The 23048-nt window shown below is 40.6% G+C and overlaps 1 protein-coding gene across 1 annotated transcript in view; it reads right to left on the minus strand.

Annotated features, from left to right (window-relative positions):
• TPRG1 (tumor protein p63 regulated 1) overlaps positions 1-22838 on the minus strand; it is a gene marked incomplete at both ends in the record, with an annotated part of 140657 nt that extends 117819 nt beyond the window's left edge. The window contains 3 exon segments of the mRNA XM_079705211.1: positions 3113-3204; positions 12075-12279; positions 22738-22838. Coding sequence (XP_079561337.1) covers positions 3113-3204; positions 12075-12279; positions 22738-22838 — 398 coding nt within the window.
• Positions 22839-23048: the final 210 nt, after the last annotated feature.

A 23048-nucleotide genomic window follows, 5' to 3' on the forward strand; every position in this document is an offset into this window, starting at 1 on the left:
GCTGTTGCTGTTTTTTGCTGCACTACAAATAAACAGAGGACTTAAGTCTGAAAGGTCATTCAAAACCTATGCGTGCCCCTCCTTTGACAAACAGCTCCCTATCTTCTGCTTGAACAGTCACAGTGAATGGGAGCCCATTCATTTAGTCCAGATGCCTGAACATTTTCTTTACAACTGGCACCTCCTTCCATTACATGAAGGCAGTCTGAACCAGCTACAAAGAGTAACAGGAAAAGAAAGGAAACTGGCAATGTCTTACTCTGGTAAAACGACTGGAATCAGATCTTTTCTTGAAAGTAGATTTTGATGGAGGGTTGTGGGAGAAGTAAAAGAATTTTGAGAGAGAAGAATGACCAAAAAAGAACACAAAATCACTACCATTTAAAAAGGAGAAATGGGTTCCAATGTGCAAAGGAAGAAAGTCTGATAGCAAATAAGAAAATATGATTGCTTGAAATTCTACATGCACAGGATACATGCCTCATTATTGTCCTTAATATAAATGGGTACCCCAAGACAAAAGAGAAATAGAAAACTAGTTGCCAGAGACTTCTTACCAACTCTCTGAGCTTCCTATTAGGTTCAGAGGTAGGTATAAGACTTGCATCTTTGGGGCAAAGCTGTTCATGTTTACCTGAAAACTGCTGGTGTTAGCAATCATCCTAGTTGATGTTAAATCAAGCACACAATTATACTGCTAAACCTCAATGCAGATCACACAATCAGATTTATCTTTCAAAAACTGATATCTACAGGCCATTGCAATCACTGAGCAGAAACATTGAAACAAACAAAAAAACAAGTCAAACTTCTGTACAAATAAAACCAAACATAATATGCACCATTAAAGAAATTACTGATGCTATTATTTGAGAATTCAAAAATAGCCACCACTGGATTTGAAAGACCATGTTTGTGCATTCTTTCTTATAAATGAGATACATTGTAGAAATGAAATGAGATATATTGTAGAAAAAATGTGAGATACATTGTAGAAACAAAATAGGTAAGTGTTTACTTTTGATGTGACCTTCAGAATTTATGTAGACATCTCACTTAATCAAGGCAGCCTTTTCATTTGCACAAATCATATTTTACTCTGCAGATGGGAGGTGGAGAGTAGAGAATAAAATGTAAGTTGGTGAAAGTGAATAAAGTAAAAGACTTTTCATTAAAGGTAACCCAGAGATGATAGAGATAGAGATGGACAAGATAGAAATAAAGGTAGAGGCTACCAATAACAACGTCAAAAACTATTGCCTTTTACCAATAGTTAGTACTTGAGAACAGAGGAAGGACACTGATGTCCATTGAAAATCCACTATGTGCTAGGGACTTTGCTAAGAATTTTACAATGTTACCTTGTTTAGTCTTCATAACAACTTGTCAGGTATATATCATTATCTACAATTTATAGATGAAGACACAAATGCTCAGAACTTGTCAGCTAGGTTTTCAAAAATTCATTTTAATTCAATTTTTGGAACCTATTTGAAACAAAAATATGATATGGTGATCAGAAAGATGGATTCACAGGTTATTTGGTTCTGCATTCCTTTGATTGAGGGATTTGTTCTGCTCAACTGGAAGGTTAAACATTCCAGTGTTGTCCTCCTAAAATTTATTCAAAGAAGATGTCCCTCCCAGAAGGGAAAGATAAAATGATTCTTCACTCAGGTGTAGAAATGACTGAGCTTTTCGGCTGGAACCTTTGGTGATTGTATTACCAAGAAAACTTACTGAACCAATTAAGTATCTCAAATGGAGTTCTAATTGCATTCTCCATTTAATATCATGGATTCTGCAGAAGAAAAGAGATGCCTCTTACCCTTATGATGTGCATATTTTACTTATTATTATAAGGACTATGGCATTCCTAATATTCATCTTGTGGGTGAAAAAAAGGTCACAAAGACACTAGAGTTTCAGGGTAGGACAGAAAGTTAACCATCTTCATTGTGTCTTTGGCAATGAAAACCCCTGTAGCTAAGATAAGCCTTGAGGGTGAATGGAGCAGTCATTAAAATGACAAGCACTTAAGTGTTAGATTTGGTTTTTATCTTAACTCTGGACAGGTAGCCTTTCTTTTAAGGGCTTTTTATTTGCTTGTTTTGTTTTTTAAAATTTTTATTTTATATTGGAGTATAGTTTTTTTTGTTTTTGTTTTTGTTTTTTTGCGGTACGCGGGCCCCTCACTGTTGTGGCCTCTCCCGTTGTGGAGCACAGGCTCCGGACACGCAGGCTCAGCGGCCATGGCTCACGGGCCCAGCTGCTCCGCGGCATGTGGGATCTTCCCGGACCAGGGCACGAACCCGTGTCCCCTGCATCGGCAGGCAGACTCTCAACCACTGCGCCACCAGGGAAGCCCTGGAGTATAGTTGATTAACAATGTTGTGTTAGTTTCAGGTGTAGAGCAAAAGGATTCAGTTATACATGTACAAGTATCTATTATTTTTCAAATTCTTTTCCCATTTAGGTTATTACAGAATATTGAGCAGAGTTCCCTGTGCTATACAGTAGGTCCTTGTTGGTTATCAATTTTAAATATAGCAGTGTGTACATGTCAATCCCAAACTCCCAATCTATTCCTCCACCCCTCCAAGGTGGCCTGTCTTTATCCTGCGTGATTTCCCTAGTTTTGTTGCTCATGTTATTGTACCCAATTTACCTAATGATAAAATTCACACTGTATATGTTGACCTCATTCATCCTCTTTCCCAACCTTCCTTTCCACTGTACCCAGAGTGGGATGGTTAGTAGCCTGATGTGGTTGGAGGGAGAGTGCTTACAAGAAACAGAGATTGGACCCAGAGAGATCAGTTAGGAGGCTAATACAATGGTCCCTGAGAGCCCTGATGAGGGCCTGACCTAAGGTAGTCACAGTGATGGTTGAGTGAAGCAACTAGCCTGGAAAACAGTGGTAGAAGTCAAACCTGGTCATACCATCAGCCATGGGGCACCATGAAACTTTACTCTCCAGCTCGATATGTCAATCAATTATCTCACTGTAACCAGGAGAAATTCTTCCACTGGGCCATCTCCTATTCTATTGTGGTGTTGTCAAGGAAAAGGCTAGATTTCCACTGCCCTTCACTTAGTCATAACTACTCACTCTGTCGAGAGCCAGAAGCCTTGAATTTTCTCTCCAGAAGTCTTGGCAATGTGGCCTTTCAAGTCTTCCGTGGCAGTCTCAATAGCCCCTGGCTGAGTAGGAAAAAGAGAATACCTAGTTTAGAGAAGACTGAGTCCTCTTCATGCTTATGATTAATTACTATATCCCAGCAATTCCTCCCAAAAGTTGAGCAGGAAAGATAATTCTTGGAGTTGCCTGTTTGTTGTAGGCACTGCCTGCTGGAGAGCTTAGTCTTAAACTCTGGTATTTACTAAGTTGCTCTCCTTGAGTGGGACAAAAGTGATCCAAGTCCTGTGAGATGTTTATAATCTTACTCACATTTTCTCATAGAAATGAAGATAGCCATTTTCAGAGCACCAGTTTTTCTAATAAACAAATGTGTATCAGGAAGTTCAATGCATTTAGCAATATATACATTTTTAAAATCTAACGTTTCTCTCTTCAAAGAGTACATGGCCATAAAACACAAAGGAGGAAAGCTTCTTCCAATATTCTGACTATAATTTTATCTGGCTCTGGGAAATGAATTTTTTGTCTCCTTACCTCTCTTTTTTTACCTTTATCCAAAAAGGAATTCTTACTATGAGCCTGCCTCTAGCTTAAAAATGGATTAGCCCTGCCTTAATAATAAATTCATAGACCCTCTAGCTCAGTGATTCTTAAACTTCAGCACACATCAGAATCACCTGAAATGTGTCTTAAAACAGATTTCTGGGCACTGTCCCCAGAGTTTCTGATTCAGTAGTTCTGGGGTGGGCCTGAGAATTTGCATTTCTAACAAGTTCCTGGGTGATGCTACTGGTGTGGGACTCTACTATAAGAATCATTGTTCTCTAGGCAGTTACTCTCAGCCTTGGTTACCCATCAGAATCACCAGCAGAGCTTTTGAAAATCCTAATGCCAGGGCTGTGCACCAGGCCAATTATATCAGATACTCAGTGGATGGGATTCACCTAACAGTACATCAGGATTTTTAAAAGCATCCCAGATAACTCCAATGTATAGCCAAAGTTGAGAACCACTACAGCCAAGGGCTTATCTATTATAAGTCATTCCATTTTATAAGTGTGAAAACAGGGGTCTGTGTAGGGAAGTATATAACTTGTCAAGTTCACTCAGCCAAGAAGTGACAGAGACAAGACAGAAAACCCAGACATTTCACTTCCAGGCCTACAACACAGTGCTGGTCTCATGCCCAACCCTGGGACAAGTATGTTACACGTTCTCATATAGTCTCTATATAATAGGGCTTTATGCTAGACACCTAATCTTCCATAAACATTAACATTCCTAATCCTCCTAGCTTGAGACCTTTCTCTCTCAAAAGGAAATGGGGATACTAGCCTGGCTAGGACCCATTCAAATATCTTCTCCCAGAGGTGAGGTGATTGTAGGATTTTGGTTTGCTTGTTTTCTCAGACTATGAGAAAAGGCTTTGAAAGATGTAGGCCACAGAGTCCATCAGTTAAGAAAAATCTTATATGAGTCCACATGTAAAATACAGGAAAAGAATGGAGCTGCTTCAGATGAAGTGGTAGTAAATGGTACAGAATTTTAAGTACTTATCTGTCCCCCTCCCTTCCACTCATTCCACACAGCACAAGTCATCCAGGAAATGGATAGGACAACTACAGAGAATTGAGTGACCTGTGTTCATATTCCAGATATGTCATGAATAAATTCTGTGACCTACAGATAATTATTTAACTTTCCTTGGCTTCCATTTCTTTATCTATAAGACAACCGAGTAGACAGAACCAAAGCTTTCTGAGCCAAGCTGATGTTCAAAACCTCCTGGAAACCTTTAAGAAAATATGACCATAGCCTTTTACACTGAGAGATTCTAATTTTCAATTTTAACAAGTTTCTTGTTGGATTGGACAGTCAGCCAGGGGACTGAATGATTTCCAACACTTTTGTCATCCTCTGCTGCTGGTTAAAGGATTGTCAGAAAGCTAGTATGGTAACCCGTGCTTGCTGAAACCTATGTGTCACAAAATCAGTAAGTTCTGGGACACTAGTCAAATATTCCTTGAGCTCCCACTGACACAGGAGATTGTGTCAACATCACTGGTTTCCAGTAATCCAGCTGGTAGGACTGGACTACCCTGCAGGGAAATTTCCTGATTCTGTGAATATTTTCCCATCACCCATCATCCTTGGCTCCCCATGATACAGCCTGACTCTACTAGGCCCACTGGTCAAAGTTCTCTAAAAAATGATGCTTTCTTTGATGACTCATCATGGCTATTTTTCCTGTCTCTTTTCTTGTATTCACATAATTTCTGCCTCAAGCTAATATAACTTGGTAGTCAAACTAATAATTTTCAGGAGAAAGAAATTATAAGTGGGATTGGAGAATAATGAAATAATTCTAAAATAAGCATTTTGTTGGATGCTTTTATGCCAGACACTTTGCCAAAAACATGTAAAGATGAATAAAAGAATGTAGAACTTTTCAAAACCTTACTTGTCTTCCCTATGGAAGGCAATTGGCAAAAGCTATCAAAATGATCTAATCTTCGATCCACACATTCCATTTCTGTGAAGTTATACTATAGATACTCTTGCATATATACAAAATGACATATGTATAAAGTGTCCTTTGCAGCCTAGTTTGTGGATAGCAAAAACTTGGAAACCATGCAAATATCTATCAAAAGTAGACTTGTTAGATATATTGTGGGACATATCCATGCAATGAAATATGATAAATATGTAAAAAATGAAGAAAAATGTACTAATCTTTGATTTCAAAATACGTTATTAAGTGAAAGGAAAAAAATGTTCAGAAGAAAAGGTAAATATGCCAACTTTTTGTGTGAAAAGGAGGAGAATGGGTAAGAATAAGTATTTGTGTTTGTACAGGCCTAAAGTCACTCTAGAAGGATACATAGAAAATGTTAACAGTGGTTCCCTAAGGGTAGGGAAGGAACTTGGTGGATGGAGCCAGTGGATGGGTGTTGTTTGGCTGTACACATTTTCAAAAGTTAAACATTAAAAATAAAGTGTGTTCATTATAGAACAGTTTGGAAGTCTCTGGAGTTCTATCTGTGTCCTCACTGCCTGAATTCTTACCTTCAGTAGAAATATCAGTTATGCCTCTATGGAACAGTTATGCATCGTATCCTGATAGAGTATTTTACTCTCCTCCATTTGTTATTATTGGTTACTATGATAAATTAACTTCAGCCTTTTAGTGTCAAAAATGAAATAAAGTGTGTGAACACTTTGACTTGTGTCCGGGACAAGGTTTTAAATCTCAGCCTTTCTGCTGGCTGTGAGACCCATGTTAAGTCACCTTGTCATTCCATGCATCGGTGTAAGCATTTGTTAGATGGATAAGATATCATTAACTGTAACAGAGCTGTTAGGAAATGGTGAAAACATTTGGTTACACTGAAGAATAAAAGACTTCATTATCATTCTTCTTGTTAACTTTAAATAGAAGGGAAATCATTGTACCGGGATTTGGGGATCAAATGGTTACTGCAATGGAACAATTAGCTCTGAGACTCCTTGCGGTCTAAGACTAATAAGAAAGTATAATGGAATGATATGTACTCATCACTCAACCAGAGAAAGCCTGGCAAGAGAGTACACATACATTTCTAATTCTAAATTTTAAGAAAAAATCATTAGGGGGATCCTTACTTATAAGTCTCTACATAGCTTAATGGTCAATATTTTCTCTAATAGTCTAGCACTAAATATTTTCAATCAAAACCAACGTACTGAGGAAAGTTCAAATACATATGTATTTGTCTCCTTGTGTTTCCTCGAGCTAGAATAGCCCAGGGCCAGGAGTCACACAAACAATATACATGTCTGCTGCTAATATTTTCCCATGTACTGGACCCCTTAGCTAGACAGTGAGAGGAGGGGACAAGATAGAAAGGAATGCTCCTAGGGACTTAGACACAATCAGCTCTCCCTTGAGGGTGTCATCATACAAAGAGTTTACTTTGTGGTATATTCATAAGGTAAGAAAACCAGCTGTGAATTGGATGTGGTTTGTAAAGCCCAGGCAAATTTGTCTCTCCCTGAAAATGAAGGAAATGCTTCTTATTTCATGATTGTTAAGTGTCTGCCCTCAGATAGAAACATCAACTTTATTACCATCTTCAAAGGATTTCAGTGTAAGGAGGGGATCCAAGAAACATTTTGCCCAGTGAGATATATAATTTCTAAAACACAAAGAAGCTCTCACAGACATAACAATACAACTAATATATTTAGTTGTCCCCAGTACAAGAGCAAGACATGGGGAAGCGTGTAGTAAGAGAAGAGGGAAAAGGAGAGAGTATGAAAGTCAAATTAGTGTCATGAAGGCAACAACATCTTGCCACACAATGGGAAGTCCCAAACCTGCTTATTAAAATCTTGTTGCTCACAATAGAACACAGGCTATAAAAAGGCCATGGGGAACCATTAATTAAATATTAAAAGATCAAAGAGTTTTAGTCCCATTAGTTTGTATGTAATTTACATTCTCAAGTATAAATTTAGAGATAATTCCCCATCTCTAATCGCTTTCAACTTTCTGATAAGGTATCTGCAAATATAGAGTCCTACAAGGAGTTTAAATATATCTTTCTCCATGCGGATCAAGTATTGTTCCTTTCATAAGAAGTTGCTTTTCAATATCACTCTCCACAACTAAAGTGATTATCATAATATACCTCAAGTTATTAGCCTTGAGGGGTACTTTTGTTGAGAGAAGACAGTAGGCCATTTTTAGATATGTCTAAGCAATAATAGCAGATGAACAAAAATATGAGGAAAAGGTTATCCAAGCAGACTGATAGCAAGTGGTTCAGACCTTCATTACTGTGACTCCTCATTCATTGTCGAAGGCCAGAGGCAGTGGATGGGTGGTAGAAAATTCCAGGAGTCTTGGGTTCCTGGCCTGCTATGACCCCTAAGTTGCTGGTTGCCTTTGGACAAGTCACATCTTCTTTATGTGTCTCAGTGGTGGGGTTGGATATTTTATGAGGCCCCTCCTGGCTCTGAGAAAGAATGTTGCTAAGCTGTATCAGAAGGGTAAATTTGCAGTAAATAAATAATTGGCTGGAAGCCTGAGGGAAGAAAGCAACAAACCAGAGTGACCCATAAAAGAACACAAGAGGTTTAAGGGACCAGATTGGCTTGGTTTATGACCAGGTATTCAGAGATGTGATCTAATGCACGATATTATGATGCTAAAAATGCCTTGTTTGTCCTAAATTGATCTATACTTTCATATCAGTCACATCTTTGCATATCCAGCTTGAAACTCGTATACTGATCCTCCTTCTTATTATAGCATTGGGTGTCCACTCCTGGCAGCTGAGTAACTGAGTGCCATCTTGCCTCAGCAAGCCAAGGAATAACTTTCCTTTCCAGATATGAACAAGAACCAACTTAAATATCCAGCAAAACTTAAAAAAGCACATTCATATATTTTGGTTAACTTTGAACTGTGGAATTATGGTGACTTTTATCTTGCTTGCCCACATTTTCCAATTTTTTTCAATAAACCACCTCCTGTGAAATTATTTTAAAACCCTGTAATAAAATAAAATGCATGGCTAAGGAATTTCTCCACTCAGTCACTTACTGCTTTTCTGAATTTGCAAGATACATCCTTAAAATTCTTACACTGTAATAAATTGATTTATTTTAAATCACTGCGTGGGATCACAGAACTATGAATGGGAATTGGGGAACATTTGTTCTAACCCTAGCTTTGCTACTTACTAACCTCTTGGGCAAGTCAGTGCTCACTGTTAGGACCTTGAGTGAGCCACTGCCCCTCTCTGGACCTTAGTTGCCTCTAAAAATGAGAGAATTGACTAGCAACTTGGTGTTCAAAGTGTGGTCTGTGGACAGAAAGCATGAGCATTGCCAGAGAGTTTATATAAATGCAGAATCTAAGGCCTCATCCCAGACCCATTGAATCAGACCAGTATTTTAACAAGCTCTCCAGGTGAGCCATTTGCACGATAAGGACTGAGAAGCACTGGACCATATCATCCTTAGATCTCATTTCAGCTCTAAGAAGCAAAACATTATGATGTATGTTTCATAGATCTGAGTCATTCAGAGCCCTGGCCTGATTTAATTATCCCTTGAGAAAATCAGTTAGCTTCCTTCATTTGAACCTCTTTCCTGCTACAGACCCTATACGTCTACATTTATATCTCACCTTAGGGGTCATGGTGAGGTCATGGGCATCTTAATATCATTCCTATTACCAATAACAGAAATGTGAATGCCAAGTCAGCAAAAAAGAGAAAGAAAGCATTTAGAATAGCAAGAGATGCTGTTTATGAAATGTTAATAGATGTGTCTTACACTGTACAAAGAACTCTTTAAAAATTAGCTTATTTAAACTCCCATATAAAACTGATATTTTATCCATACTTTGAAGATGAGAAAATTTATATATATGTGTATATATATATATACACACACACACACACACACATACACATATACATACATACATACATATGTCTCCTCCCATTTCCTCAGCTACCACCACATCAGCAGATTTGTGGTTTACAAGGCAGTAAAACTGGATCATTATTTATTCAAAATAATATTTATCATTGTTTCAGTCGAACCAACAATTGTATTTTCATTATCCTCATATGCATTAAAGCACGTTCATTATACTCACATGCTAAAAAAGAAAACACCTCTTCATATTTTGTCTCTTGGTCTGAAGGAAAGTTATTGCTGACTGCTTGGGAATGTATCCCTTACAGATACCTCCTAAAGAGTCCTCAGGTCTACTTCAGACTCACTGATAAGATTAGAAGGTTTTCCTTTCCCAAGCTCTGGAGAACTTAAAGTTATTTTCTATACACCTGTTGGAGAAGATGTTCTTTACATGAATCGTAGTCAATCACTGAAAACCTTTACTAGGGGGCCATACGTTCAATTGTACATTATGGTAGAAAGAGCACCGGACTTAGAGACAGAAGGTACAGAGTCTAGCTACAGCTCTCACACTAATATTACGTGACTTAGGTCACTTCACTCCTCTGAAACTTCAATACGTTTACCACTAAAACAAGAGTGATAAGCCCTTTCCTGCCTACCTCACAGTGCTTCTCCAGGGGACTGTATTTTATAAGCTACATAGAGCCACACAAATAAAAGCATCATGTAAATAAATAAATAAACAAACAAAAGCTCTGTTGTAGCTTTAGACTGTGTCAATTAGCTAAGCTAGAACTACATTTTCTAGAATTTCCTTTCCTGTCTGCTTCTAAATTAGTGTTGGCCACAAGAGATGTTTGTGTCAGGTTTGAAAGGCAGAAGTGAAATATCAGTCATGATTCCTTATTGAAGATCAGGGCAGGACAGTCAGGCCCAAGTCTAGCTCATGTTCACAGCTGCCAACCTTCTGTTTACTTGAGAGAAGTATGGCATGGGAGGGGGTGGGGAAGCCCCTGGACCTACAGCTCCTTTGTTACAGTCAGACCTCCGCCCTCAGATCCTCCTTCCCTGAACTGGGTAAGTGTGCAGCTTGCTCAGTGGAGAAGAGAACTGGCTTCTCCTGAAAGTGACACATCTTCAAGTTCAAACTTGGTGGGAGACAAACACAGGTTCCATTTTTCCATGGTGGGAGCCGCTTGGTCAAAAGGAATTCCACTTTGTCCATCCAGGTTCAGGTTTTTCCCTATTTCCTATTCCTACTTCACAACAGCCAATTTGTTGATCTATAGCAACTTCAGACCCATCATCAGATGCAAAGACAACAGCTTTGCATAGACTTCTCAGGCAGCTCTCTTAATTGAACCAGCTTCCAATGATAAAGCCCTTATTCTATATCATTCATCACTGTTCTTCTCTCGTCAAATTCTGTTCTTCTCTCATCATCACTATCAAAGAAAAGGACACTATAAGGGATGCTTTGATTTCTTTCCCAGCTATATCTTAAGCTTAGCTTTGCATATTCAATAAAGTTCTTATACTTTGGAAAATAAACCATTTGCTTTACCTATGCAAAAACACACAAACACACACATAGTATAGAACATGCCAAAGCACTCTGCACATATGAGTCACTGAATATAGGTTAAGAGTCACTGAATATAGGTAATATAGGTATATATCTTCACACACACACACACACACACACACACACACACACACACACACACATTGAGTCTCTTTAGCTACAACTTTATCTTAACCAAAGATATATTTTAAAGGCTAACAAATCAGGGTTTGTTAGTTAAAGCATTATAAATAGTCTCAAACTCTTGGCCACCACTTATTTAGCAGTTGAGTTGAAAAAAAATTTTTTTCAACAAAGAGATGTTCCATGTACACTTGAAGAATCTCTCTGTTGCCACAGTGCACAACCTGCAATGTTGCCCGCAGTTGATGGTAGCCTACAAGCTCACTGCTTTGATGAACAGGGAAGAAGCTCAGCTCCAAACTGCAGCTACAGGTTTGGAATAAAGTGTTTGTCCCTGCATCATTATACCAGCATGCCCATGTAGACCCTTGAGGTTTAGCCCATGCTCAGCAACCCTTTCCACTCCATCACCCATGTCTTTTCCAGACTTACAACAAATACTCCCTCTGGGCTCCCAGCCTTATATTCTAGCCAGTCTGGTTCTCTCTCCATAGAGTATTAATTTATTGAGGTCAGGTCTAGCATGAATACAGGACTCAGGAGCCAAAGACCCATGGAGGCTGGAGGGCCTGCTTCTCCTCGATACTATCTGATGGTCAAAAATAGACCCTTAACTTCTCTGAAATTCAGATCCTTCACCTACAAAATGGAGATAAGGATGACTACTTCACAGTTATTGTGACTATTACACAAGATAACAAACATGAAAACAGTTGGTAAAACATGTGGTATATGGAAGGATATTAGGATATTTTAAAGGAGAAGTCTTATGTAGTATTTAAATTCATGATTTTATTATTTTACCTGTGTAATGAAGTACTTCCATGAGCTATAAGGCTGGTGATAGGGACTGTGGTAGAGTGCTGATTCAGTCACACTTGGAGGCCTTGAAGTCTGCCTTGGCGCTGAGACAGTGCCTGGGTCACCTTCCTCCATGGACAGCTGATCAGTCTCAGAGGTTTGGTCATCTCCCTCTTGCTTCGGAGACACAGGCTGGAATCCTTCAAAACTTCAAATGGTTGACATTTCTTCAGCCTAAAACAAAGGAAGAAACAATCTTCTCAGAAAAAAAAAAGTTACCTGTGTCCTAGCTATGGCAAAACAGTGTATGATGAGCAAATGATGCTCCTGAAACTGACAAACCCACCACACATTAACTAAGAAGAGGCACTGATGGATGAAGTTCAATAACACAGACTCTACAATCCTCTGTGGACATTTACCAGGGGAAAGAAGCAGAGACCCTCTGGACAGAGAAAAGGAAGATGCAAGTATTTCCATTTTCCCCATCTTTATGCCCAGGGACAGGAAGCTGAACAAGGGTACAGCAGTATGAAATCATTATCAGATAATTTCTTTTCAAGTTTTCATAGCATTTTTGCTTGAAAACCTACTAGCCTGCAAGCTTATTTAAGAGTTAAAAGCAATGATATTGCAGCTTCTTGTGTACTTCTTGGGTAGTAATAGGGCACGAAAGCACTTAGAACTGAGCATATTTTTAAGCGCAAGATTGCAATTCTAAAAATGTATCTTCAAGGATACATGGGGAATATAGTCAATAATTTATAACTGTAAATGGAATATAATCTTTAAAAATTGTGAATCGTTACATTGTACACCTGTAACTTATATAATATTGCACATCAACTATACTTCAGTAAAAAATTTTAATAATAAATAAATAAAAATGTATCCTAAGGAAATAATTTAGACAAATGCAAAGACGTAAATATAGAAGGTTGTACATTACAACACTGTGTCTAATAGTAGAAAAGTACATAATATTATGTCTAATAGCAAAGCATTGCATATAATAGCAACATTACACACTCACACAACATTGCATCTAATACCAAAAAAATATAGTGAAACTAAGTATCCGTCAGCAGAGAATTGGCTAAATAAGACATGTTATACTGCACAGTGAATACAATGTAGTCATTACAAATGTTAGGATATATTTTTACCATGGAATGATGTCCAAAAAAAAATTGTTAATGGAAAAAATGTTATAAAATATTATGAATAATTTTATTCAAATTTGTTACACTAATTCAGAAAGAAAGAAGGAAGGAAGGAAGGAAGGGAGAAAGGGAGCTCGGGAAGGAAGGAATAATACCTGGACTTGCATATGTATAAACATGTGTGGTAGGACAGAGGTTAGAAGCAATCTAAAAGGAAATAAAGTATTAATAATGATTATCTCTGACAAACTAGTGGTTACCAGTGAGGAGAGGGAAAAAGAGAGGGGCAAGATAGGGGTAGGGGATTAAGAGGTACCAGCTACTATGTAGAAAATAAATAAGCTATGAGGGTATATTGTTCAGCACAGGGAATGTGGTATTATATTTTATAATAACTATAAATGGATTATAATCTTTAAAAATTATGAATCACTATGTTGTACACCTGAAACTTATATAATATTGTACACCAACTCTACCTCAATTAAAAAAGAATGATTATCTCTGGGTGATAGGGTTACAGGTGATTCTTATTTTCTGTTTTCATAAGTCTCTGGATGCTTACGATGGCTATATCTGACTTAAATAGAAACACAATAGATTTATTTATATTTTGTAAATATAAAGAAGTAACATAGAGCAAAACAAAATAGAAGGTACGTGCTAGCTTAGCAAAAAGTGCCCTCAGTCAAGTGGCCATTCTCAAGCGGAGGCCACATAGTTATGGCTACAGCACGCACACCTCCAATGCTACAAGGTAGGAGGGTCTCACACACAGCATCACAGTGGGACTGGAAATGCCATCTTAGTGTCAAGGTTGCCTCAGAGTTCTTAATCAGACAAATTCCATTCCTTTGTTCTTGTGAAACACCAGAAAGTGAGAAATGGCCCCTACCCATGGCAAGTTTGCATTATTGAAACTGGGAATAATTCAAGTATTCAAGAGAGATAAAAATAGTATGAGCATATAATTTATTGCCTAACCCTGGACACTTTTAAGCATGAAAAAAGTGTTATTAACAATCATGCCAGGATGATAGGAGTAAACCAGCATTGCCTCAGGAAAATGTAAACATACACAGTCACCCCAAGGGGCTTCAGTGGAGGGAAAACACAGTTGGTTAGGGACTCACGAGTGAAAAACCCTCTGTAGATCATATTACAGGTTATTTCCTCTGATTCTCCCAGCAACCCTAGAAGGATGGTTTTATCTCCTTCTCTCTGGGGATCCCAGAGTTGGTGGGACCCCCCCACCACCAGGGCACACTTGGATACTAGTGACAGCACACAGCCTCCCACTCAGGACTCCCAAGCATGATTTGAGTCCAACAAGCCCACCATGATGCACACTGTCTTACAACAGAAAGGGCTTCGCTGAGTTTTCAGATAATTTTTTAAAGTTATTAACCTGTGAGAAATACAAGGGCACACATGGAAAAGCAGGAGAAATTTACTGTGTGTGTGTGAGAGAGAGAGAGAGAGCACTGAGGCACTGCGGCCTCCCTGGCAACTGGATGCTCTATTTTTGCAGGTCTGTCGCCTCTATTACAGTGGCTGTTGGAAGGACATGTGTTTCTATAGAGTTCCCTGTAACCTGTGAAGGAAGGTTTGTGCTTTTGGGGAAGGAAAGCCTGCTTCTGTATTTGCAGAATTCTGTGAACTGGAGCCTAACAACAGACATCTGTGAAAGGCTCCAGTGCCTGGAAAACAGAGGGAGGATTTAATTAGCACCACTTCCTCTCCCTCAGGCTGTCTTCTCTGGAAATACTCGAGAAGGGAAGTGAAGCACTTGGAGACTGAGATTTTGAGGTCCAGGAAGAAGGAAACTCTCAGCTCCAGTTAAATTCTGACAGTCATGAAGCGTAGAAAAACTGAGCCCAGCCACCTCAGTGCAGAATGATTCCAGCTCTGTTGCAGTCATGGGGACTTCTTTGCAAGGACAATGAACGTAACTTCTTCAACAACCTCCCGGATATGAGAGGAGTGCCATGCGTCGAAGCAGCCCCCAACGGTCCTCAGCGCCACCTGCCCAGACAATGTTTATTCCCAATTCAATAAAACACATCCTCCTATCCCTGCTTAACCAGACTATATACATTGAAATACTATATACACTGAAAAGCTTGTACCTGGATAAATTACGCCTTGCCGCAGACCCATCTAGAGCCATTTAGATTTGAAAAGGATCATCATTCCCTAAGATTGCCCAGTAAATTTATCTTAGCATGTGGTGCTCAAGAAAGTAAAGGCAGTATAATTTCTAAAGGAAGCAAAGGGTCAAGGCTTAGAAACGAATTATGTCCATACTTTTTGACCTCATTTTCTCATTTGAGGGAATTCATGTAATGAAAGTTGTCCTAAAAAAAGAAAAGCCTACAACACTGCACTAATTGCATATTCTAGGCAGTAATGAAAAATTGGGAACCAGCTAAACACCCAATGGCCAAGGAATTGTTAAGCTACCCAATTGATATTGAGCAGGCATTTAAAATATGTGTTGCAGCAGCTGGAGTAAACAATGTATCTTCTTGGGTCAAGAAAAGCAAAAAACAGAGATTTTCTCTGGAATGATTGAATAATCTTTACATTGGTAAAGACCAGAAGGGAAATACTTGGATTTATTGATAGATTGACCATAAATGATTTTTTTTAACTTTATATCATGTTAGTTCTGATTTAGTAATAAAAAATAAAATATATGAATAAATGTGTTGATTCACAAACTCAGGAGAGCTTCCTGGGTGAAATCTGAAACTGACCCCTGTACAGAAAGGCCAAAAGAGACCAAAGAAAGAAGCAGACCACTCCAGATTGGTAGGTGGCAGGGTTCATAAGCAAGGGAACTTACATACCAGGCTTGTCTTGGGTGGCCTCAAGGTGAGTAGATCTCCACACCTGCCTGCAGAATCTTAAAAGCTTATAGAGAGGCCTTAACTGGGTCCAGTCATATATTCAGTCCAGATGGTCTCAATACCACACTGCTCTCTCAAGGCTGTGTCCTCAAAAAGAGCTGCCATGGTGGGAATGGTGGGTAAAATGTACACGTACATTGCAAGGACAGGGCAGGGGTGAGGAGCCGCCCATTGCCCAGTCCACTTGCTGGTCAGCTAGCAACCATGTCCTCTGGATGACCTCCTCCAACAATGCCAAATAAATACATAAGAAAGTGCTATCCTGGGCTTCCCTGGTGGCGCAGTGGTTGAGAGTCCGCCCGCCGATGCAGGGGACACGGGTTCGTGCCCCGGTCCGGGAAGATCTCACATGCCGCGGAGCGGCTAGGCCCATGAGCCATGGCCACTGGGCCTGCGCGTCCGGAGCCTGTGCTCCGCAACGGGAGAGGCCACAACTGTGAGAGGCCCACATACCGCAAAAAAAAAAAAAAAAAAAAATCAAAGGGAGATCCAACATAGTCAACCTCCAATGAATATGTGTTTCCCGGAGAAGTAGATGAATAACTACCTGAGAACTACTAATCAGCTTGAGTGGCCACAACCCCAGCCAGAGGCAAAGAAAGGTGGAGTCTGGGGATTTTTTTTTCCCTCTCTCAAGAGTTTAATATAGAACAGTTTGGACTTAACAAAAAGCATATTTCTGATCAAGAAAGCAGGACTGACATTACATAGAGATACTGGTAAAACTCGGGGCTGTTTCATGGTGAACCCCTTCTTAGGGCAATGTACTCTCCATTTCCACAGCACGATTTTCCTCTTTGTCCCTCTAGTTTTAAGAAGTCCTTCCTGGCTCCCTGCTCTCTCTGCCACTCTGGAGAGCCTGCGTGGCCAGTCTCAACCTTGCTTTCTTTACTTTCCATGTCTGTCTCCTAAGAGCTCCATTAAGTCTCCCTGAGATTTATTTTTTAACCCTTGCAACTCGAATGCAGATATCTGTGATTTCCACAAAGTTTATGCAATATTAATAGCTACTCGAGTCTCCCCATTACCACCTCCCTGGATCCTTGGAAAGATAGAATGCCTCATTAGAAAACACCCATCTATTCTAACCTCCACATTTTGTAAATGAGGAAACTGAGGCCCGGATGGGTCATGAATCCCCTGAACTCTCAGTTTAGTTAATTTTTTAAAAGTTAAAGGCAATAAAGAATGAAGTTACAGCCACCATAGGATTAAAAATATAGTATCCAGAGGAATATCTGTGGGCTGACCAGGAGCTTAGAAAAGTCTATGACTTTTTTTTTTTCTTTTGCGGTACGCGGGCCTCTCACTGCTGTGGCCTCTCCCGTTGTGGAGCACAGGCTCCGGACGCGCAGGCTCAGCGGCCATGGCTCACGGGCCCAGCCGCTCCACGGCATGTGGGATCTTCCCGGACCGGAGCACGAACCCGTGTCCCCTGCATCGGCAGGCGGACTCTCAACCACTGCGCCACCAGGGAAGCCCCAAGTCTATGATTTGTTACCAAGAAATGCTCCCCTCTTGCAGGTGAGGTAGTGCTGAGCTAGGGAGGAAGTGTGAGCCTTAGCTCCTGTGGCTTGGGTTGCATTCAAAGATGTCAACTGTGTTTTTCTGATGGTGACACCTCTACCCACATGAAGGGGTTAACATTCTCGAGGCACAGGCCCCAAGTAAAAATCTGCTTTTAGTTTTGACATTTCATAAAGGTAATTTATGTGAATTTATGTGTGCAGCCTTTCCTGGGTCTCTCTGTGAGAACAGCTGAGGGATGTGCAGTGGATACACAACAGTACTCTAACACCTCGAAACTCTGTGCCAGTTGAGATAAGAAAATTGGCAAACAATTCTTCACAATTTCACATTTGTACATTAGTGATAACACGTCAGCAGAGCTGCTCTGTGTCCTGAGGGAAAGTGGAATTTATGGAGGGTCTCTTCCCTCCCAGCTTCTCTTCTGCCAGGCAGGGCCCTCTGCTCTGCTACCTGAGCTTTCACTCAGTAGACGGGGGTGGGAGGATGAGGGGAGAATACAGGCCCGGGATAAAGAAGTGTGGGTCCCCACTCCCTCCCTCCCTCACTGGGTAACCCTGGGCAATTGCTTCCCCCATTTTGTAAAGCAGTTCTTCATCTACAAAATGAGGGGCCAGACTTCATGGTTGGCAAATGTGTACTCCTGAAAATGACTCACCTGTTTCCATCAAAACAGATCCACTTATCTGTTTCTGTACTTCCTCTGAAGCTTTCATTTGTGGGGGGAAATGTATTGAAGTCTGAAGTTGTTGGACTAAATTATTCCTTCCAGCTCAATCACTCCACAAGATTTAATTTTTCTCCAGTGCCCAGAAGATTCCAGATCTAAGCCTACAGAGGCCATTCAATATGGTTTCCCCATCCCCTCTCCAGCTGAGCAGGTTAGTTCCTTGTGATGCAAATGTTGTGAGGTCAAAGGAGGAGGACTGTGATGGCCGTCGTGAATTCAGGCACCCACTGTGGAAATTCTGGGGTGTTTGGCCTCTGACTTACCTCTAATGCAAGTGGATATCCCCAACGACCAGAGATGTTAGGGACACCCACAGTGGAACATTGGACACCCCACCTGCACCATGGCCAGAGACATGCTAGATCCTCAATAACTATCCTTGCATTTAGGAAGGGAAAAATTTAGAGGTTTGTTGAGCTTCTCACACAAAACATTAAGTTTTAGAGGGGTTTCCTCAAAAATATACGGAAAAGAATTGATTAAGATAAGGATATTGGCTAGAGAACTCGGTGAGATTATAGATCCCTTGAAATTAACTTTGCCCATTTCCATGAACACTTCCACCACTCACCCAGTCCAGGTTACAATGACACTGGAGTTCCTGACTCCTGTAGTGTTTGTCACACTGTTCTGTAATCACCATTTACTTTGCTCTCCTGGCTTCACTCCTGGGCTGTGAGCAACTCTGGAGCAGGGACTGTGCTACCCTCATTTCTAGAGACAGCCCTTAGCATGGGATGATCCAGAACAGGCACTTAGAACAAGTTCTCAAATGCATGAATGGATGCCTTGCTTGTTTCTCTGTTAGGTCTGAGATCTGAGGGCAAGTCTTATGTCTGATCCATTGCTGTTTGCACATTACCTCATGCGTCATCCATGAGCACTCAGTAAATGCTTGTGCACTGACTAATGAAGCCCTTTGTGGGGCATGAATGGAAATAGCTCTGTACACATGCACTTACTTACACTCAGACACACATCGAAACACATGCCACAGCCTTTCATCTACAGAAGCTCATAGTCTAGTTGAGGTGATGGAAACATAAGTGGATAACTGCAGACCGATATGATAGAGCCGGAATACAAGAATGTGCACAAATGCAATGGAAACAGAAGATGGGAGTAACAGGGGTGAGTGGAGAGAGAGGCTGGAGAGGGTGGAAACTTAGAGTTATGGAGAAAAGTGCCTCAGAGCTGACTGCATGTTAGAGGATGGGTGAGGACATTCCTGGCAAAGGTGCAAAGGTGTGAGGTGTGAGGAGAAGGGTGTGTTCAAAGGATGGTGGGTAATATGGTGCATGTAATTCAGATGTCAGCTGCCCACATCCAGGCCCTACTCCTTGAAGAGCTGGTAACACTTGGTTAAAACTTCGGATCTCTGACAGGATGAAACTCTGGAATCCTCCTCACGCGTCCTCTGTATTCCCTTCTCTCTACTGTCACACCTCCATCCCTGCTGGTATAGGTCCCCCACAGTCAACCCAGATGCAGTGTCTGGACTCAGCACTGTAAGATTCCACTTGCTTCAAGAACTTCATGAGATTAACAATTTCCTTAAAGATTTAGAGCAGTTGTGGAGAGGTGAGTCACATTGTGTATGGTCCAAATTTGCCCCATTCATTTGTTTCTTCTCTGTCCAGGATAACAATTTCTGCTTTGTGTGTGTTTTCATTACTTGAAACACTTAGCTATTTTATCTACATAACCTGATCTCTCAGGTTCTCCCCTCAACATCCCAGAATAAATGGAATTCCCCCACCAAGATGAATTCTGGAGGTAATTATTAATATAAACCTGTACAAGGATTTGTGAGTCAGGGAGATGTGTCTGAAAAAGTAGAAGGCATCCAGCCTATAAGCCAGACATCAAGGGTAATGACTTATCTCAGGCAGTAGCAGAAGCATCTACTTTGCAGCTGGCCTAGGTCAGAGAGGGGACAGGAAAGTGGTGGCATTCTCCTCCTGTGGAAGAGAATAATTAAGGTTAAATCAACAGCCTCCCTACATGCTCCAAAGAAAGAAAAAAGAAGCATGCGAGGAACTGACCAGGTTAAAGATATTGGTCCCAACAATGTACTTTGGGGGTCTTGTAAGCACTCAAATATTTTTTTCCTGTACAAGTGAAAAAGAAAGGAGAAAAGAAATGAAAAGATTCAACCAAGGCCAACAATTCAGCTTGCAGCAGCTCCATTTTTTTCTCTCTCTAAAGTAAAAAGATCCCTGGTTTTGAATCTGCTGATTCAGAAACTAGATGGTGACAATGCCTAGAAATTAGAGCCAGCCTCTTTCCCAGTTATTGGGACGTCCCAGGGGAGTGTGTGGATTATGCTACCAGGGATTACTACCTACCCAGCATTAATCCTGGTGCCAGGGAGAGGGGCACTAGCCCACATTCCTCAACGAGGTGTTCCCATCTGGGAGCTCTGTTTCAGGAAGTCATCCCAGAGCCTGGGTTTCCTGCTAGGCCAACTGTGACTTCTCACATACAGATTTCATGAAATTCAGGGAAAGACATTTATCCAAATGCTGACAACAGTCTTTTTCTCCCCCAAATGAAAACTACAGCCTTTATTATATTAATGACGTTTTCATTATAAACATTTTTATTGAAGTAGGACATGCATTCCAAAACTCATAAGTGTGCAGATCAATGAAGTATCGTAAAAATAAACGCACACATGGACCCATCACATAGGTCAAGAAACACCACATTACTGGCACCCTGACAGGATTATTTTTCTCAAAGTGAATATTCAGTTGGTTTAATGGAATCACTGCCAGACAGTTGACATATAACTCAACACCCTCAGTTTACAAATAAGAAACCAGATGCTCCCATGGGATCAGGGAAGTGACCACCTCAGGTCACAAAGCAAGTTAGAGGCAGTACCAGGGTTTCAGGGCCCTCTTTCCTGTTTTCATTGCCTTCAATTCCTAGGAAGCCTTAGCTGGCCTATGAAGAAAGAGGAACTTGCTTGGTGACTCCTTTCTCCAGGAGTCTGAGGTCAGCCCTCGCCTGTTCCCATGAAGCCAGTCTCTGAGGACCTGTCCTGAAGACTCTGCTCTGAAACCTACACAAATCATCGCTTTCCTCAGTCAGAGTGCCTGGTATACTTCCAACACACGGTAAACTGTTAAGTGAATTAATGAAGAGACACTTCCTGTTATCAACAGATGCTCTTCAAATCCTCCCTCTTCTTTTTCCATTACCAGACTGGTTATTTGGACCCACGGCCTGTGAGATGGCCTTCCTTTTTTCTAAAGAAGTTATCACATGGATGGTGAGTGACCACTAACTGCGTCACAAGAAGAACAACAGAGGGAACTGGAGAAACTGAGTTGAGAAGAGAGAAAATGTGGAGGACTCTGATCACTCTCTTCAGATATCTAAAAGCTTACCAGGAGGAAAAGAGCACATTTATTTCATTTGACCTTAGAAAGTCCAAGAAGGATGAATGGTTATCTTGTTTTTCATAACCAAGTTTCTAGAAAAAATGGTCCATTCTTGCCATCTCTCATTTTATCTCATCCACCCCTTAATCCACAGATTTTAGCATATCTTTGAAATATTCTCAACAAAGCTCTCATGATTTAAGCCAATACTTTCCACTCTTTATCTCCCTTGATCTCTTTTGCACTGTTGATTGCTGACTCATGCTTCTTGAAATTCTTGTTTTCTTCTGTTCCTTGGCATGGCAGATTCCCAGTTTTTGTTTCTACTTCCTTGTTCATGGCTTATAGTTTCCTTCATGGAAACTATACCCCCATGCCTCTCATGCTGATGTTTGCCAGAAATCACTCTGTATGCTCTCACTAAGCTATCTCCTTTGTTCTCAGTGTTTAACCACAGTTTGTAGATCTATGACTCCCATATCTACAACTACAGTCAGATGTCTCTCCCAAGCCCCAAATCCATCTACACAACTGTCTACTAGATCTGTCCTCTTTGCTGGCCCATAGGTAATTCTTCCCGTCCAAAGACGAACTTATCATCTTCTTACCTCCCCCATAAACGTGCTCCCCCTTTTTGTTCCAAGCTCAGTGAAGGAGATCACAGCTATACAGTTGCCCAGGCCAGAGAGCTGCCTGATTCCCTCTTCTTGCCCAATACTGACCAATCAGCTGCTTAGTCCCACAGTTTTTAATTCCTTAGTAGCTACTGAATTCTCTACTTTGCTCCACTCCTTGCCACAGCCTTAGTTCATCTCTTGAGGATCATCATAAAGGTCTTCTAACTGATTTCTCTCCAATATTACTCTCTCAAATGTATGCAGCACACAGAGGGAAGACTCATCTTCCTAAAATATAAACTGTATCGTGTCACTAGCCACTTACCCTTCAATGAATCCCCACTGCCCTCTAAATAAAATCTGACTCCCGAGCATGGTAGGCAAGACCTTCATGATCTGAACTCCTACTAACCTGTAGAGATTCATGTCTCACCAAGTCTTTTCCTTCCTTTTTCTTCTCCCTCTTCCTCTCCCATCTTCCTCACCCCACCACACATTTATATCCTATGCTTCAGCTGTACTACTCTACCTGTAGACTCATAAATTCACCAACCTCCTACTCATTTCCTTTACCTGATTAACACCCATTTCCCTTTTTTGTCTCAGCTTAGAAAGCAGCTATAGGCTTCCTTGGCC

Source organism: Hyperoodon ampullatus (genome assembly GCF_949752795.1).
Source record: "Hyperoodon ampullatus genome assembly, chromosome: 5".
Lineage (NCBI taxonomy): Eukaryota > Metazoa > Chordata > Mammalia > Artiodactyla > Ziphiidae > Hyperoodon > Hyperoodon ampullatus.